The 20264-nt window shown below is 44.5% G+C and overlaps 1 protein-coding gene across 1 annotated transcript in view; it reads left to right on the forward strand.

Annotated features, from left to right (window-relative positions):
* The window catches only part of SHROOM3 (shroom family member 3), a gene marked incomplete at its 5' end in the record, with an annotated part of 318759 nt that extends 298722 nt beyond the window's left edge, over positions 1-20037 (forward strand). Inside the window, 3 exons of the mRNA XM_079709194.1 lie at positions 1640-1790; positions 15305-15577; positions 19050-20037. Of these exons, the coding sequence (XP_079565320.1) occupies positions 1640-1790; positions 15305-15577; positions 19050-19418 (793 nt within the window). The 3' untranslated portion in view covers positions 19419-20037. The remainder of the gene's footprint in view (positions 1-1639; positions 1791-15304; positions 15578-19049) is intronic.
* Positions 20038-20264: the final 227 nt, after the last annotated feature.

Raw genomic sequence — 20264 nt, forward strand, 5'->3', positions numbered from 1 at the left:
TTTTTATTTTCTGTTAAATTTTCAATGAAAACTATATGGATCAACAGTCCGGAGCTCCAGTTAGTAGCTTCCAGACTAAATAAAAGCAGAGAGCATTCCATCTAAATTTGGGCTTGCATTTTAGAAATTTCCAACAGATCCTCACTAAATTACTAACAGGAACACTTTTTTTTGAGTTGCAGGGGAGGAGAGAAAGGAAAGAGCTGTGTGGTACTTGCAGGCTATCTGATAGGTTATCGGAGCCTCTCCTGATACAAGCCCTCAGCAGTCACCTTGTCCAGCCCCTCCTTTTTCAGATGTGGCAAACAGAGACTAATTGAGGAGGAGTGACTTATCCAGGGTCATGTGTTTAGCAGACACTTCTTAAGCACCTACAATGTGCAAGGCAATCCACTGGGTACACGAGGGACCCACAGATGAGTTTCTGTGGATGTGCCAGTCGGTTCACCACGGGTGGTTGTCTTCCAATCACTCGCTATAGGAAGACCAAAGTAATCTACGAGTACATGCTTAGAAAAGCATTTCCTGGCATTATCCATGAGAACATAAGTTTAGAAGTGAAATGGTCATGTAGCTTTTGCAGCACTGAGAGCTTCCTAAGGAATTGCAAAAGGATGGCATCGCCATCTTCTGGTAAAAATGAGCATTGTCCTTGTTGTACATGAGACTGCGCAAATAGCCACTGTGAGGTTTAATCAGATAGACGTCCAAGAAGCCTATTTGTAAGGCAGTGAATATATGTTGGGGGGGGACTATATCAGAAGACCTTTTCCCCATCTTTTCAATTAACTGGATTAATATGACTGTACTGTTTAGAGGAACAACCCCAGCAAGCGGGAAACTAGTAAAAACACCTTTTTGGTGGTTCTTTATTCCATAGTAAAATGATGGTCTGGATGTTAAACAATGTCACAAGATTACCTCTCCTAGAGAACCTAATTACATCCATAGAGTCGTTTATTCAGTGAGTAGGGCTTTACCTATAGAGTATGAAAGGCAGCTTGATTATAGTAAAACAAAGAACATAGTTATCAGGTTCCCAACTTCTAGTTTGTTCTCCAGCCTTGAAATCCCCCTGCTGTGTAATCAGTGAGTAGATTTTACATCTTGTATTCATTCACTGTTGACCAGCAAGCTCCAAATTCCAGGCTTACATACAGCCTCAGGCTTACATGAAAAGGAAAATTGGTAGGTGTCCAAGCAACAGTTATAGTAGACAATCAGAAACATTATGGGTAACATGGAGGAGTAGGAAATAATTAATCTAAAACCTGAGATTTGTGCAGCACCTTGAAAATACTTTCACAGTGACTAAGTCGTGGCTCCCTGTTGTCTTTCTGTGAAACAGGGAGTCAGTATCATTCTGTTTATCACAAAAGGAGAAACATGCAGAGAGGTTAAATGTCCGTAGTTCTGACTCCCACTCCCCTTCCCAGTATTTCCCTTGGTGGTTTTCCATCCCAAGTATGCTGGCTTCAAGAGCCCCACACGTTAGTAGGCAGTCACTAGTAAATACCTATTAGTCCATCCTAATTTCTGGGAAGATATTGAATATAATTATTTTACACATTTCCGAATGGACAAACATATGGTGAAATTAAGCTGCGTGTGGCTGTATGTTTTGTTCTTTCTGACCCAGCAGTGAAGACAAGGAAGCAGTGGGCATGTTGGTCAACTGTCCTCTCTACTACAGCGTGTCTGCTCCCAAGGCCGAGCTTCTGAACAAAATCAAAGCTATGCCAGAGGAAGTGAATGAGGAAGAGGAGCCGGCAGACATCAATGAAAAGAAGGTAAGGAAAGAAATGGGGGGCTTCCCTGGTGGCGCAGTGGTTGGGAGTCCGCCTGCCGATGCAGAGGACACGGGTTCGTGCCCCGGTCCGGGAAGATCCCACATGCCGCGGAGCGGCTGGGCCCGTGAGCCATGGCCGCTGAGCCTGTGCGTCCGGAGCCTGTGCTCCGCAACGGGAGAGGCCACAGCAGTGAGAGGCCCGCGTATCGCAAAAAAAAAAAAAAGAAAGAAAGGGGGCCTTTGTTCTGCTCCCCCCAGAAAGATAGTCGAGGTCCTAGCAGGGTTATTGGCCCCTTACAGCAGGAGGGGAAAAGGCCTGTCACATCACCAACCTCACCAAACCATCACAAGATTCTCGACTTGCAGGGCACTTGGAGCAATTGCCTCACAGCTCTCCTGTAATTTTTGTTTTTATAAATGACAAAAGTGAAGGTTAGAGGGATTAAGGTATTTCCTACAAGTCACATAGCTGCTTCCTGGTCTAACACAGGGACCCCAGCACTATTCTCAGCAGCTGACCAGCCAGTGCCATAATTTTCATTTCATGTTTCATGGACAGAAGGAGAACTAGAAAACCTAGAAACTTTAAGGAAACAGAGACCTATTGTCAAAAGACACTTCCAAGAAAAGGAAATGTTCCTCTTTAGATTTTCCAACTCTCTCTGTCATACCTCAATAAACAGCTTGAAAGCACAGTATTGGAATTTAGTTGTTAGCATTTGCTGCTCCTACAGAAATGTTAAATGTAAGGCACTTGAAGAATGACCATGATGCTGCTGTCTTCCCATACGCCATGGAGATCTAAGCCCGGCTGTGCCCAAAGGGGAGAAAGTTCTTGCCCGGCTGCTTTCCCTACAGCCCCAGATGGGCTGCCTGCCACTGTGCTCACAGCTCTTCATACAACTCAGGCCTGCATGCTGAAAAGGAAAGGACTCTGTTAAAGCTTGCCTAATGCTGAGCCGGGAATGTAAGGGCTTCTCAGTGGTGCCAATTCCAGGAGAAACTTTCTTACGTGATTCTGTTTCGTTTATTCTATGATATGTGTCCTAAGCTCTCTTGTTTATGTGTTGGAATGAGACCACAGGATATAGACTGTGGGAGCAGGGAGCAATGGGGCAGGAGGACTGAAGGATTGTAGAAGCACCTCCATCAGTGGTATCCTTCTCCCTTCTACAGTCCCAGCCTCGTTGGGCTCACAGTGCATGGCTGACATGCTGATACGATGCAGCTGCTGTTCGTAAGGCATGCTCTCCCAGCCCAGTTTCCCCATGTACACGCCTGCTCCATAGCACGCCTCCTGGCTCCCACTTAATGGGACTGGGGGGGAAAACCACATTGCTATAGTCTGTCTATATCTATCCCAAAGAGGGAGCTATAATAAACACCATTGTAAGTACCAAGTTGCCAGGACATCTTTAACTGAACATTTTACAGGTTTTGTTGTTTTGTTTTTTTGCATGTAGACATACTCTGATCTACAGTAGCAGTGTGGCAAACTACTTGTTGCTTTTTCCTCCCCATCTTAATTTTACTTTTTAACTGCTTTTTCGTCACTTTATTATCACCCTCTCACTCTGAGGATTATGTGGCAAGAAGTATTTTTAGCCTGAGAACACGGAAGGAATAAGAGGATTAGTCCTCACAGGAAATGACAGTAGGTACCATTTGTCAAGCATTTCTTAATCCCGGATGTGGGCTATGTTTTTTTTTACTTAGTGCCTTATTACCTTCTTTACACAAAACTGCTCTGATGCCAATATTGTCACATTTTACACTGAAGTAATCAGAGTGAGCCAGGACAAGAAGAGAAGGAGGGGACACTCAAGACAAAGGGAACAGCATGGGAGAAGAGGTAGTTGTGTGAAAAAACATGGGGAGTGCGTATGTATTGAAGAAAGATACTTCCAGGAGGTCTGATACTTGGGAATGTATTATAAAGTCTCATGATTAAATTAGAAATTACCAAATTTAGAGAATAACAAAGAAAGGCCATGAATGGCAGGAGACAAGGCTGAGAGGATCCACGGGGGCAGGTCATGGAGATCACATGGGGCTTTGTCTGAAATACCAAAGAGTTTGGATTTTACCGCGTGGCAGTGGAGAACCCTATGAGATTTTTTGTTTTAATCAACTACAGGTTTACTAACGTGTAATAGAATTTGTGTGGCACTTGCATTTACATATCTGATCTGGAAACAGAGAAAATATGCAGGCTTTAATTGATGTTGTTGAAGGCATCTATTAATATATTCAGTATGAAGTTGAAAATGCAGTTCTCGTCCCAATATATAACAACCTTTTTTTTTTCCCTAAGGATGGTTTTAAAACATGATGCTTGGTCAAGATGGTTCTAAGGCAGAATGTAACCTTCCACCAACTTCTGCAAAGTAATCATTTGTTGCCTAATGTTTAAAGTTAGTAAACCTAAGATGTATGTCTACGCATGAAACTAAGAGTCAGTGGAAACTAGAATCCTGATTTATTAATATTTTGAAACTAGCATTTCCAGTCAGTTCTGCTTTAATATACTTTTTATTTATATATCCTAGATGATGAATTGTAATATTCCAAGTAAATATAAGTATTACTTAAAATATAAAACAATCACTGTCTGAACTTCTGACATAAAGTCTAGAGACAGTTTAATACTTAGGGCTTTCAATTCTTTGGCTAAACCCTGCCATATCTATTGGGCAAAAATCTGCTTAACCAGATCTCATGATTCTCTATTCTGAAGGCCAAAAGGCTTTGGCTTAGAGACTTAGTGGAATATTTCAAAAGGCAAAAACATTTGTTATTCCTCAGAACTGGCTTTCCCCAAGAGATCATTAGTGACCCAGATGGTTCTCAGCTGCCTATTTCTGTTGCTCTTGCTTTATTATTAAAGTTTCAAGTTTTCCTCTGGTCTGTCTTCTTTTCAGCCTGAAAAACTTCTTTTAGCATTTCTTTTTTTTTTTTTTTTTTTAAGATGTTGGGGGTAGGAGTTTATTAATTAATTTATTTATTTTGGGCTGTGCCAGGTCTTCGTTTCTGTGCGAGGGTTTTCTCTAGTTGTGGCAAGCGGGGGCCACTCTTCATCGCGGTGCACGGGCCTCTCACTGTCGCGGCCTCTCTTGTTGCAGAGCACAGGCTCCAGACGCGCAGGCTCAGTAGTTGTGGCTCACGGGCCCAGTTGCTCCGCGGCATGTGGGATCCTCCCAGACCAGGGCTCAAACCTGTGTCCCCTGCATTAGCAGGCAGATTCTCAACCACTGCGCCACCGGGGAAGCCCAGCATTTCTTTTTTGAAGGATTTGTCTGCTGGTGACAAATTCTTTTAGTTTTCCTTCATCTAAGAATGTCTATATTCTGTTGTCATTTCTAAAGAATTCTGGGTTGACTATTCTTTTTCTTTTCGCACTTTAAAAATGTCCCACTTCTTCTTGCTTCCATGGTTTCTGATGAGAAATGCACAGCCGTTGAATACTTGTTCCTCCTATATGCAATGTGTTGCTTTTCTCTGGCTGCTTTCAAATTTTTTATCTTTGATTTTCAGCAGTTTGGTTATGATATGTATGGGCCTAACTTTCTTTGATTTATCCTGTTGGGGTTTACTAAGCTTCTTGATTCTGTAAACTTATGTCTTTCACTAAATTCAGGATGTTTTTAGCCAGTATGTCTTCAAATATTTTTTTATGTGCTAATCTCTTTCTCTTCTTTTGGGACTCCAGTGACACAAATGTTAGACCTTTTGATATTGTCCTGCAAATCTCTGAAACTTTGTTCATTTTTTTTTTAGGACTTTTTTATTTTTGATTATTTATTTATTTTGGCTGCTTTGGGTCTTTGTTGTTGCACGCGGGCTTTCTCTAGCTGCAGCGAGCAGGGGCCACTCTTCATTGCGGTGCACGGGCTTCTCACTGCGGTGGCTCCTCTTGTTGCGGAGCACGGGCTCTAGGCACGCGGGCTTCAGTAGTTGTGGCTCACAGGCCCTAGAGTGCGCAGTCTTCAGTAGTTGTGGCATGTGGGCTCTAGGGCACTCGGGCTCAGTAGTTGCGGCACACAGGCTTAGTTGCTCTGCAGCATGTGGGATCTTCCCGGACCAGGGCTCGAACCCGTGTCCCCTGCATTGGCAAGTGGATTCTTTTTTTTTTTTTTTTTTTGCAGTACGTGGGCCTCTCACTGTTGTGGCCTCTCCCGTTGCGGAGCACAGGCTCCGGACGCGCAGGCTCAGCAGCCATGGCTCACGGGCCTAGCCGCTCCGCGGCATGTGGGATCTTCCCGGACCGGATCACGAACCTGTGTCCCCTGCATCGGCAGGCGGACTCTCAACCACTGCGCCACCAGGGAAGCCCCAAGGCAGGTGGATTCTTAACCACTGTGCCACCAGGGAAGTCCTGTTCATGTTTTTTAATGTTTTCTGTCAGTTCATTCAGATTGGATAATTTCTATTGATCTATCTTCAGTTTCACTGACTTTCCTGCCTCTATTCTGCCAGTGAATTTTTTTTAATTTTCAAATATTATAGTTTCCAGTTCTAAAATTTCCATTCATTTTTTTGTAGTGTCTATCTATTCATTTCAAGAGTGTTTACTTCTACTATGGAGCATAGCTACAAAAGCTATTTTAAAGGCTTTTATCCTCCCGTTTGGGTTATCTCAGGGTTAGCACCTTTTGGTTGTCTTCCCCTGAGAGCTGCTCACATCTTACTGGTTCTTTTCATGCTGGGTAATATTGTACCTGAACATTTTGAGTGTTATGGTGTAAGTCCTGGGTTCTGTGAAAATCCTCTGCAGAATGTTGATTTTTTGTTTTATTTTAGCAGGTAGCCTAGTTAGGTTCAGGCTACAAGTTCTGTTCCACCTCTGGCTGTTGGTTCCAGTGTCAATTCAGTTTTCAGAGCCTCTGCTGTCTTATATGTGACTGTCCTACACAGGCACCTTTCAGGGCTGAGCCTGGGACTTGGGTGAGTTGTTCTATCACAGTTCAGTTCTCAAAGCCTTTGCCGTGCTGCTTTGGGTCTGTCCCACACACGTGCAGCTTGAGGGTAAGCCCAGACCTAAGGCAGTTCAGACACCTAATTAGGGGGTCTCCTTTTCCTGCTCTCTCCTGTCCAGTATTCCCACCTGACCCCCCGCCCCCCAGCAGCCCCTTTACCTGGGTCTCTGGCTAGAAATAGGACAACAAGTTCTTGTGGTGTCAAGGCAGCCTGCACGGCCATGCCATTCTGCATGGCTGGGACTATCCTCAATAAGAGAAAAATCGTGGGGATTCCCCTCACACTCTTCGGTCCATGGGGTCATTGTCCCCATTCCTCTGGACAGAAAGAAGGGTTTTCTCTTGGGGTTTTAAGTGCCTGTGCCACCACTGCACCGTGCACTCTGCAAGGAGAGTCACTTCGGGGGGGCAGGGCTGGGTGGGGGAAGAGAGAGGGAAGAGGAAGAAACAGGATTCCCCCACCTGCTTTATCTCACAGAAAGCAGCATTTTTGCTGCCATGCCACGCCCTCTGTGCAGTTCAGCATTGAGGCTATTTCCAGGGCAGAACCAGAACATAAAAGGGGGAGAAGCAGGAAACTCACCCATTCTGGGTTGTACTTCAGGCGTGGCTCCCCTCCCCGGCGCACTGCCACAGCTAACCTTGCAGAGCCCTCTTCAGGGTCCAGGGGTGTTCGCTGTAGGAAGGAGGAGAGAGAGGCTGGCGTGGGCTCCCGCCATCTGGCCACCATCAGTCCCTCTCCCGGGGATTTATCAGCGGGGAGGGAGATGCGGTGGATTTACATTTAGGGAAGCTGTGCATGCAGCGAGACGGGAGGAAGAGAGGGTAGTTGGGAGGGAGTTACAGCTGCCTGGGCCAGGAAGCGATGAGGCAGGCCTAAGGGAGCTGCGATAGGAGCAGTGAGAAACAGATGGATTTAGTTTTTTTTTAAAGGAAGCAAAAGGGACAGAATCCGGTAGCAGATTGGACACGGAGCATGGAAGAGAGGAAGGAGGAGGGCTGGCTCCCGAGTTCCTGGCCTAGGTGACTGTGGTAACAGACATAGGAAAAACAAGGAGGTCATCGGGGAGGGAGGAGGATGTTTTGTTGAATTTAAAGAAATTTAATAACATTTCTTGTATGTCAGAGATTCCTGTCACCCAGAACCAAGAGACTGCACAACTTTCTGGTCACAAACCTTCCCGAGAGGAAATAAGAACCATTCCTGACAGAGAATGTGCTAGAGAATATCTGAAGTGGCAGTCAGGCCCCCGCAACCTTTCTGCTTTGATAGGTCACACAACGTGGGATGCAGGTTTCCTCAGGACAGAAACTGCCCCTGACTTCTCTGTGGGGTGAAATGCAGCTAAAGAAAACAGTCACATGCTGCTGCCTGGATCCTCATATTGAATGTCTTCATCTAGTCCCAGTTTTTACCAGCTGGAGCCTGAACTCCACTGTCCCCAGACCCCAGCCATGCGGCTAAGGGTCCTGAATTACTCCGTTTAGATCGAGACAGGCCATCAGTCGAGGCCAGCTGTGTGTGTAGTGATGTTATTGGCAACCCTGTCAGCACAAGTCCTCCCAGCAGAAGGCAAAGCAGTGTTGGGGGGGGGGCGGGGGGAGTTGGGTATGTTCCCCTAGGGGCGTCTGCCCAAATGACTGGTGTGTGTTCTTCCAGGTGTTGCCTAATCTTCACGATAGTGCAACACAGTAACAACTTGAATGTGTATACTACTTTTATATTTTCCAGAGTGCTTGCACACGCTTTATCTTAGCTGAGCCTCACCACATTCCTCTGAGCTGTTTTAATGTAGCGAGCAGAAGCCTGAACCCTGCAGCCGGAGGACCTGGGTTTAAAGCCTGGTGCTGCTGCTTTCTAGCTGCCTGGGCTTGGGCAAGTGACAGAACCTCTATCCGCTTCCCTTTCCTCATCCATAAAAGGGGGATAATAACTGTACCCGTCTCATCGGGTTGTTGTGAGTAGTAACTGAATAGGAAAACACCTAAATAGTGCCTGGCACAGACAGAGAGCTCTGTAACTAAACATTATTATTAGTTTTAGGCAGGCATTAGGATGCCCTTGCAGTGGATGAGAAAACAGACACAAAAGGTCAGGTGACTGGCCTGACTGTGAGTTTTCTGTCAGAGCTGGGTCTCCTGACTCCTGGTCCAGTGTTTGTTTGAGCTGGTGCTGGAGCAAGGAGCAGGTGGGACAGGACCCAGCAAGATTTCTGCACGCAGATGGTGAGGTGCGAGGGAGGATCTGTTAAGCCATGTTTACAGAGAGAACCCTTATACATAGCAGCTCATGCAGGGTGAGTTAACAGTTTCTGCCAGGTAAGAAGTGGATACATGTCAATGATTTTGCAAATTAATTAGCTCCTGAGAGACATTAATAAGTTATTTTTTTTAATTGAAACACCTCTTCTCTCTCCCCATTGAATTCTATGGGTGTAAGTTGGTAGTTTTTTCGTGTGTTTTTTTTTTTTTGGAAGAGATCTGCCTGGCATAGAAATGTCTATTTAATACAGCGAACTTTCCCTTGCTGCCTTCAGTTACTCAAATCCCTCTTAACTACATTTTAAAATCCAAATCTCCATATTTTAAGGGCTTGGTAAATTTGAAAAATTCAAATACCATCCAAAGGTACCACCTTTGAGCCAGGAGTGACTGGTGTGACTGCTCAGTAATACTGGTATTAGCAGATATGCCGAGCTGTGATGTATGACACTTACAGCCCAGCCAACAGCTTTCGGAAGTCAGAATGCTGCAAAATGTATATTGGTTCTTCCCACAGAAGCCTCCCTGTATCACCCCTAGACATTTTCATCTTATTCTGTCCTTCCTTGTCCCCTGAAGCCCAGAGTACACATCAGCTCCTGTACAGACAGGCTTCTGGTTCTTCTGCCACTGTTGATGTCTTTGAAAACCAAAACAGAGCAGGTGCCAAGAGCTGACCCCACTGTCCTGGGAGCGCACAAGGACCACTGCACCTGCACACCTCGTATCAAGGGGATAACGGCCAGCACATGCTGAGGAAAGAAACAGTAAGCATCCAAACTAAAAGCAGCCCCTCATTTCTGAAAAAGATGGCAGAGTAGAAGGATGAGCTCACCTCCTCTCACGAAAACACCAAAATCACAACTGCTGAACAACCATCGATGAAGAAGACTGGCACCTACAAAAAAAGATATTTTACATTCAAAGACAAAGAAGAAGCCACAATAACATGGTAGGAGGGGCGCTTTCGTGACATAATCAAATACTATACCCACGGGGTGGGGGACCCACAAACTGGAAAATAATTATATTGCGGAGGTTCTCCCATACGAGTGAGAGTCCTGAGCCCCACGTCAGGCTCCGCAGCCTGAGGGTCTGGCATCGGGAGGAGGAACCCCCAGAGCATTTGGCTTTGAAGGCCAGCAGGGCTCATGTGCAGGAGCTCCACAAGACTGGGGGAAACAGAGACTCCACACTTGGGGGGTGCACATAAGGTTTCACATACACTGGGACACAAAACAAAGCCGTAACTCCATAGGAGCCTGGGCTGGACCTACCTACGAATCTTAGAGGGTCTCCTGGGCAGCAGGGGTCAGCTGTGGCTCACTGGGGGCAGGAAGGACACTGGTGGCAGAGGTCCAAGAGAATAATGATTGGCCTGAGCTCTCTGGGAGGTCGCCATTTTGGCATCAAGACCTGGTGCTACCCAACAGTCTACAGCCTCCAGTGCTGGAACGCCTCAGGCCAAACAAGCAGCAGGATAGGAACACAGCCCCACCCACCAGCAGACAGGCTGCCTAAAGGTGTACTGAGCTCACAGCCACCTCTAAACACCCCTTGACACGGCCCTGACCACCAGGGGAACAAGACCCCGCTCCACCCACCAGTGGGCAGGCACCAGTCCCTCCCGCCAGGAAGCCTGCACAAGCCCCAGGACCAACCTCATCCACCAGAGGGCAGACACCAGAAGCAAGAGGAGTTATGATCCTGCAGCCAGCAGGAAGGAGACCACAAATACAGAAAATTAGACAAAATGAAATGGCAGAGAAATATGTTCCAGACAAGGGAACAAGATTAAAAAAACCCCACAAGAACAACTAAATGAAGTGGAGATAGGCAACCTACCTGAAAAAGAATTTAGAGTAATGATATCAAAGATGATTCAAGACTTCAGAAAAAGAATGGAGGCACAGATCAAGATGAGACAAGAGATGTTTAACAAACAGCTAGAAGATTTAAAGAACAAAGAAACAGAGATGAACAATACAATAACTGGAATGAAGAATACACCAAATGGAATCAATAGCAGAATAATTGAGGCAGAAGAATGAATGCGTGTGCTGAAAAACAGAATGATGGAAATCACTGCGGCTGAAGAGAATAAAGAAAAAATGAAAAGAAATGAGGACAGCCTCAGAGGTGTCTGGGACAACATTAAACAAACCAACATTTGCATTATTTGGGTCCCAGAAGGAGAAGAGAGAAAGAGCCTGAGAAAATATTTGAAGAGATTATAGCTGAAAACTTTCCTAACATGAGAAAGGAAACACTCAAGTCCAGGAAGAGCAGAGAGTCCCATACAAGATAAATGCAAAGAACATGCTGAGACACAGATTAATCAAACTTACAAAAAAAGACAAAGGAAAAAATATTAAAAGCAACAAATAACATACAGAGGAATCCCCATAACATTATCTGCTGATTTTTTAGCAGAAACTGCAGGCCAGAAGGGAGTGGCATGATATATTTAAAGTGATGAAAGGGAATAACCTACAACCAAAAATACTCTACCCAGCAAGGCTCTCATTCAGATTTGATGGAGAAATCAAAAGCTTTACAGACAAGCAAAAGCTAAGAGAATTCAGTACCACCAAACCAGCTTTACAACAAATCCTAAAGGAACTTCTCTAGGCAGTAAAGAAAAGGCCAAAACTAGAATCAAGGAAATTATGAATGGGAAAGCTCACTGTATGTAAAGCAAACATAAAGGTAGGAAATCATCCACACACAAATATGATATCAAAACCAGCAATCGTGAGGACAGTACAAATGCAGGATAGCGGAAATGCATTTCAAATTAAAAGACCAGCAACTTAAAACAATCTTGCACATATATAGACTGCTATATCAAAACCTCATGGGAACCACAAACCAAAAATCTACAGTAGATACACACACAGAAAAGAAAAGCAATCCAAACACAACACTAAAGATAGATATCAAATCACAAGAGAACAAAAGAGGAAGAGAAGAAAAAAGATCTTCAGAAACAAATCCAAAACAATTAACAAAATGGCAATAAGAACATACATGTTGATAATTACCTTAAATATAAATGGATTTGATGCTCCAACCAAAAGACATAGACTGGAACGAAATAATGCCATTTGCAGCAACATGGATGGACCTAGAGATTATCATACTAAGTGAAGTAAGTCAGAGAAAGACAAATATCATATGATATCACTCATATGTGGAATCTAATTTTTAAAAAATGAGACAAATGAACTTATTTACAGAACAGAAACAGACTGACAGATATTGAAAACAAACTTACGGTGACCAAAGGGGAAAAGTGGGGGGAAGGGATAAATCAGGAACTTGGGATTAACATATACACAGTACTATATATAAAATAGATAAGCAACAAGGACCTACTGGTATAGCACTGGGAAATCTACTCAATATTCTGTGATAAACTATATGAGAAAAGAATCTAAAAAAGAATGAATATACATATAACTGAAATACTTTGCCGTATACCTGAAACTAACACACCACTGTAAATCCACTATACTCCAATAAAATTAAAACGAAAAAACAAAACCCAACAGGGTCTGCAGAGGAAAGACTGAATGGGCTAGACTCTGAACCTGATGGCTGTTCAGCTGTGTCAAATTCTTTGACCCGTCCTTACCCATCAAACCCTGCTCGCTTGGTGGCTGCCCTTCCAGCACTGCTGACCCATAACCTTTAATTAAAGCCAGGACTTGGACATTTCAAGGATATTATGAACCCTGCTTAGATCGAAGGAGCCTGAGAAAATTAGTGCACTGAGTTCAGTGGAAACTCAGAGGAAGAGTTCTCCCCACTCTTCACCACTCACCCCATGTGAGGACAGACTTATCCTTACTGGCTTATGCTCATTTGCAAATTAAAAATCATCACATCTATTTCTTAAAATGCTAGCTACTGAGAGCCATAATGAGGATTTTTAGAATGGAGTTCCTTCCAGAAATGACACAATATTAGTTTCAGAAGAAGTCATATTTATAGGAGTAATAGAAAACATGAAGCTGTTGCCTTCTTTTCTTTCTACTCTTTGGTTTTTTAATTCCTTTTGTAGAAAGTATACTTCTCAAGATGTGAGGTTGAAATGGATCCCAAAACGTTGGAATAAGCAGAAGGCCTTTTCCTGAGGTTGAAGTGATAAGAATGTTGTTGCTTAGTTAACTAGCTCTTGGATTTGACATAACCTGGTTTTCTATAAGAAAGTACCCTCTGGTAACATTCAGAGTGGCAAGCCTAGGAAATGCAAGCTAAGAGGCTTAAAAACTCCTGGGCTGACTTCAGGTAGATGTCAGTCTCTCTCATCGTCTATCTGAAAGACAGGAATGGTGACATTTGACTTGTGGAACCCTGTCCAGCAGGGATATTGGGAGATGTAACAGCAAGTACTATTTATTTTCCCTCCTTCTCTCCATTCCAGTATCCCTGCCATTCTCTTCATAGGAACAGACAGCACAGTGCAAGATCGTCACCCCCCCGGGCATTTTCCTGGAGGTATCTAGCAGGTTATTTTGCAGGCAAATACCATAGCTGCCAGCCAGAATTGTTTTTTAGAAGATGATGAGTTTTCCAGGGGAATATAAGGAAAATTAAATGATATTCTCTCCCACCTGCATTTTTCTGAGCTCAGACTCTTCAGTTAAGGAATAATATATACTGTACATTTTTTTCCACTACTAAAATTGTCTTTTGTATCCACTTTGTCTTAACTGCTTGTAGAAAGCCAAAGATTATAACCCATAATGAGTCGGTGCAGCAGATGGGAATGTTTTAAGCCCCCTTCAGTCTCTGGGATTAGGCAAGTTGAGAAGACAGTAAGATGTCACCATTAAAGCCAGAACTTGAACATTTCAAGGACATTGGGAACCTTACTTAGTTGAAGTACCTCTGGTAGTCCAGCTCCAAGATGGGGGCAGATGGTGGAGAAATAAATATTTTCCTCATCATTGTGATTATTGTATTCTCTGGTGCTCATGTTGAAGAAACAGTACACAAAGTTGTCAGTACCCTTCAGTTGGTTATTCAAAAATATTTTTTTCCCTTTTTTTCTTCCTTCCTTTAAAATGAAGATTTACTCTAACGTAGAAATTGTGACCCTTTGTTTTCTTCCAACTGAATTCACACAGCTTGGGTTTATGTATACACACATACACACACACACACACACACACACACACACATACATATACACATATATACATACATATAAATTTTGAGCTGGAACCTTGTTAGTGGTAAAGAAGTAGGTTTTAACCAAAAAAAGATGATGTTCTTTTTCCATATGGCTACCTCAGGCGAAGAGAAAAATGACTAAAGAGCCATGGAGTCTAATTTCTCTTGCAACAAAGTAAGAGTAGACACTTCGTATAAATGAAGTCAAAGTTGAAACCATTAAGACCTTTACTTCATTCCTTCAGTTAAGCATACTGGGTATTTGTGTAATCCTGTTTCATAGTATGGAAATTTGTAAGTAAGGTGGCAGATTACATAGCCCTGCTCACTGGAGACAGTGGGTGCAGGACAGAACAAGGGACTGAATTCTGAATAAAGGTCTCATGAATATTTACAATGGTTGTACAAGGGTGGCCCCGAAGTCAGGCTGCCTTGAGTTCACGGCAGCCCCACCCACCAGTGTAGGTGTCTTAGCCTCACGTCACCTCCCTAAGTCAAAGTTTCCTCAGCTAGCGCACTGTGCAACTAAAGTAGTATCTACTACAAGACAGTTGGGAAGACCAGGTGAGATAATCCGTGGACTTGCTCGCAGTGTTTGGCTCATGGTCATTCCTCCACGAATGGTATCTGTGATTAATACTCAACTCAGCTCTGTGATCTTAGGCCATTCCCTAATTCCTTTGACTCCCGGCTGCTCCACTTGTTAAGAATATTTACCCTGCCTGCCTTCGGTATTGTTGTGAGGATCAAATGAGAACACATATTGAAAAGACTTTTCAAAGTGAGTAGTTAACACACCAGTTGGGAAGAGAGCGCTGTACACAGCACGACACAACTGGAAAACATTCCGAGGCAATGTGTCATCACGCATTGGCCTGTGAGGAATGAACAGGTTCAGAGAAGGCAGCTGTAGACATTCAGGGAAAGGAAGGAAGGCTGTGGCCTTATGTTGGGGGCAGTCCACGCAGAGTGGAGGGGGGCCACCAGCTGAGCCTCGAAGACAAGACAGGAAGGATGCAGCTGGGAGAAGTGGATCCTGCCCTCACTGACCACTCAGCTGGCTAAATTTTGCTGTGCGTCTCCTCTCTCGTTCCAGGTGGAGTTGATTGGAAGCCTCACCCACAAGCTTGAGACCCTCCAGGAAGCCAAGGGGAGCCTGCTGATGGACATCAAGCTCAATAACGCCCTGGGGGAAGAGGTGGAGGCCTGGATCAGTGAGCTCTGCAAGCCCAATGAGATCGACAAGTACAAGATGTTCATCGGGGACTTGGACAAGGTGGTGAACCTGCTGCTCTCCCTCTCGGGACGCCTGGCCCGCGTGGAGAACGTCCTCAGCGGCCTTGGTGAAGACGCCAGCAACGAGGAAAGGGTAGGCCGCCTAACAATTCCGCTCAACAATTCTCCTGCCTGAGCCCATGTACCCAGAGAAGTATGATTAGACAGGAGCCTTTCTAGAGATGATCACCATCTCTCCGGGGCAGGGAGAGACTCCAACGTACAGGGAACAGAGGAGAAGGATCTTCCACGCCAAGATGTCATGCTGACCCCTCAGCCTCAGGGATACTTAGGAAAGTTAAAAATGTGGGTGCCAGAGTTTCTTTCCTTCCTTTTTATCCCAGAAAAAGGAAAGGTAAAAGTATGATGGGGGTTGACATTAAAAAAAAGGGAGAGGGACGACAAAACTGTTTGGGATGAGGAGAGGGCACAGGAACGTGAGCTCAGGCTCTCGGGAATCTGCAGGCGAGGGGCCATGGGCACTTGGTGAAGATGCGCCCGCTGTGTCCATGACAGCGCTTACCGGAATAACTGGTAGTGGCAGTTATTCTGGTTACCAATGTAACCAGTGTAGAAGCAGCAATTGTATTTAGTATGCTGCAGCACAGCGATAAACTCAAGAGCCATGAGAGCACCTCTCATGCAGTGTGGTGTGGTCAGGAAGGACTTCACACAAGTGCCGCTTGAATGGAGTCTAGGGGACTTTCTTAATTCCAGGTGGGCGAAGAGGGAAAGGGCTTTACCATTTAGGAGGAATGTCATGGACAAAGTCCAGACAGACCGTGGCGTGTTTAAGAATTGATTTACATGTGGTTGGTATGTCTAGAGCAGAGTGCTTCCTTGATTTACTTGTTTTTAAGGGAGACCAACAAGGGATAATGAAGCCACTGTCCCCCGCAGGGCTAGCATCAGCGGGGAAGCCATCACTACCTCTGGACCTGGAGCAGCATGAGGAAGGGGCCCTTATCAGAACTCTGGCTATAGCTGACCTGCAGCACTGAGGCCTGGGTGAAAGGTTGTAGCCACCACCCCCTGGCAAGGAGGGAGCCAGGGATAAAGGCCTCAATTTCTTCTCCCTCGCAGCTTCCAGCCTCCTGCCCATGACTGCCACTGGGCAAAACCAGCAGCCAGCAGCGTGCAGCTTCCCTAGACATAGAGCAGGGCAGAGGAGAGTGGATCTGAAGGGGTAAACAGTATCCAGTGCAGAAAATAATCACAAAGACCTACGGTAGTACTTTAGACTTTAGCCTGTAGGCCTGGAGAGCCATGAACTAATTTCATGACATAATCAGCCTGGGGAGGGGTAAGAATGATGTTACAGTTGGGAAGCTTATTGTAATGGTCTAGCAAGATGGGTTTAGGCTGTTAATTTGGGCCATTGTCATGGAGATAGAGAATAGGGAGTGACTTAGAGAATGAGTTTGAATTAGCAGGGCGTGTTAGATGAGGGGAAGGACAGAACAGAAGGTAATTCCAAGTTTCCTGTTCAGTCCCTTGGGTGGATGCCACAGGTATCTGAGATAAGCAATCGTAGAGCAATTCTTACGGGAAGATAAGTTGAATTCAGTTCTGGAACAACTCAGCACTTAAATGCACGTACACACTCTCAAGTACAGATAAGTGCTTGCTCACCTGCAAGATACATCTGTATTAGTTTTTATAATTATTAGTCTTTGTTAAATAAAAGTGTAAATAGGAATAAGGAAAGGAAGAATAAATGGTTCAATAAATGCCAGATTCAGGATTATAGTTACCAGTGAGGGGAGGAGAGGGAAGACGGAGATCGGGAGAACTATATATAACGCTTCAACTGAATATTTTGTTTTTAAACTGAAGCAAATATGAAAAATGTTCAAGCTAAGATTTGGCACTGTTAATGATGGGTACACAGATATTATGCCATTCTCTATACAATACTGATGTTTAAAATATTTCATAATTTTTTAAAGGTGAGGAAGAGGGTCTCACTTTTTAACTTACTTCCCTACAGTATTTTGAAACATGTCTTCATTGCAAATTCAGTCCCAGAGGGTTTCTTTTTTAGGTGTGTTTTTCTGATTAGGAGAAGGAAGCCTATGAAAATGGAGATATTTGTAAGATTAACCTATTAACTTTGCACTTTTCCTGTAGGCATTATTAGGTAAGATTTGACAAGCCAGTTCAAGGGGAGTTTAGGGCAGAGACACATGAGCCTTTCATAACCCTACATAAGCTAATCTGTGTTGAGATATATATTTAAATATTCTTATTTCTTGATTAATTTCCACTTTAAAGTTTCTCAGTCACTTTAGCCTGAAGAGTCTGGTTAAATGTAAAATTTAAAAAAAAATGTTAATGACATTTTATGTCAGCATGTTGAGTAAAAGGCCACATTAAAGACTTCTATAAAGTCTAAAGATAATACACTATCTTACCATTGGGTCTGTATAAGAAACTCTCAGGGGCTTCCCTGGTGGCGCAGTGGTTGAGAGTCCACCTGCCGATGCAGGAGACACGGGTTCATGCCCCGGTCCGGGAAGATCCCACATGCCGCGGAGCTGTTGGGCCCGTGAGCCATAGCCCCTGAGCCTGCGCGTCCGGAGCCTGTGCTCTGCAACGGGAGAGGCCGCAGCAGTGAGAGGCCCGTGTACTGCAAAAAAAACCAAAAAAACAAAAAAAAACCTCTCAGAATATGAAATTGCCATCATTGTCAAATAGAATTTCTCTCATGTTAGATTCAGAGGCCTGAAAAATGGAAACTGATTTTTTCGGAGATGGTAAATATGATGTTCCCATTGTTGATTATGGATTGGGGCAGAGGTTCTCAAACTTTAACTGCAAAGAATCACCCGAAAGGCTCCTTCAACCACAGACCCCTAAGCCCCACACCTCCAGAGCTTTTGATTCAGTAGGTGGAAGGGGGCCTGAAATTTTGCATTTCTAACAAATTCCCAGGAGATGCTGCTGGTGCCCACTTTGAGAACCACTATAAAATGGAAACACTTGTAAACACTCAAGGTACCTTGATGACTGGCTTTTTTTCCCTTCAATTTTTTAACTCTGGTAAACTATATATAAAATTTGCCATCGTAACCATTTTTAGCTGTACAGTTCAGCAGTAGTAACTATATTAACATTGTTGTGCAACAGACCTCCAGAACTTTCTCATCTTGCAAAACTGAAACTCTATACCCACTGAAACAACGGCCCCTCCTTTCTCCCCTCCCCCCGGGCCTAGCAACCACCATTCTACTGCTTGTCTCTATGACTGTAGACTATTCTAAGGACCTCATATAAATGGAATCCTGATGGTTCTTCTAAGTCTAGAAGCCTTAAAGTAAAGCCATCACCCCAGCCAATTTTAACATAATCTCTCAAATTACAGCTGCCACATGACTTTATAAGTTAGAGAACCATATATCTGCAACAGAAGGGTAATGAACTGATTTTCAAACAACTGAGTCTCCTTACAATCAAAATAGAAACTTAGACACTGCACCGTCCTGAAATAGTTCTCTCTGCGGGCAGTTCGGTTCTTTTCCCCGTTCCGCTGGCCCTTTGCTGATCTGCTTGTTTCGCCCCGGCAGAGCTCTCTCAACGAGAAGAGGAAGGTCCTGGCTGCACAGCACGAGGACGCCCGGGAGCTCAAGGAGAACGTGGACCGGAGGCAGCGCGTAGTATTGGACATCCTGGCCCATTACCTTTCCAACGAGCAACTCCAGGATTACCAGCATTTTGTGAAAATGAAGTCGACACTCCTCATCGAGCAGCGGGAGCTGGACGACAAGATCAAGCTGGGCCAGGAGCAGGTCAAGTGTCTGCTGGAGAGCCTTCCCTCGGATTTCGTGCCCAAGGCAGGGGCCCTGGCTCTGCCCCCAGGCCTCGCCGGTGACGTGACTGCTGTGGGAGGGTGGACTGTCAGTAGTATTTTTCCAACAGTAACCTCTCCACTTTAACCTCTTCTCCAGGACCCAACGAAAAAAGACCACCCCTTCTCTCAACACTATTTAATCTGAAAAATGTTTCAGTACAAGCCAGCCTTTAAACTCTATGGGTTATGGGGGTTTTTCTGGATAACAGGAAAAAATTCCATCCAGGAAAAAGCCTGTCTTTTCCTTCTTGCCCTTCATGATTGATCTTCTGAGAGCTTGAATGCTGCTGGGAACTTACCCCTTTGTATTGTTACTTCGTAGTAGAAAGAAAATTAATGAAGCTGTGTGAACTGATCGGAGGGTGTCTGATTGTTTAGTTTTCCACAGGCTTGAGGCAACATGGGTAAGTGCGTGTCACCCTCAGGAATGTACCCACGGTGGCCTTCCCTGCTTGTGGGCAGTGTATCCTGAGGACAGGTATGCGTACTTAAGGGTCTGCAACATAAAGCCTTAAAGAGAAACACACGCAGGAGAAAACTGTCAAACCTTGAACGTTGTTATTTATATTTTTAAAAATGAAAAAGATCATTGTTTGTGTGCTAACCCCTTACTTGATTCTGTTTTGTGGTGGACGTAGACGGTTACATTTGAGCTTTGTATTTTGTGAGAACCTTAATGAAACGAAGAATTCCAAAGACAGTCACATTGAGTGTGGAGACTTTTTTCTTAAACTCTCAACAGTGAGTAGACATTCGGTGCTTGTTTTAAACTGAGTGTGGGGGAGCCCCAGCTGCCACCGCTGCCAGTCCTCATCACTGTGCTCCTGCAGCAGTTGGGAGTGCGCGCGCCTTCCCAGGAAGAAGGCTTTATGCAGCAGGGCAATCGTTTCCTTTCGTAATGCTTCCTATCATTATCACTGGGGTGGAGAGA

This window comes from Hyperoodon ampullatus (assembly GCF_949752795.1).
Source record: "Hyperoodon ampullatus genome assembly, chromosome: 1".
Lineage (NCBI taxonomy): Eukaryota > Metazoa > Chordata > Mammalia > Artiodactyla > Ziphiidae > Hyperoodon > Hyperoodon ampullatus.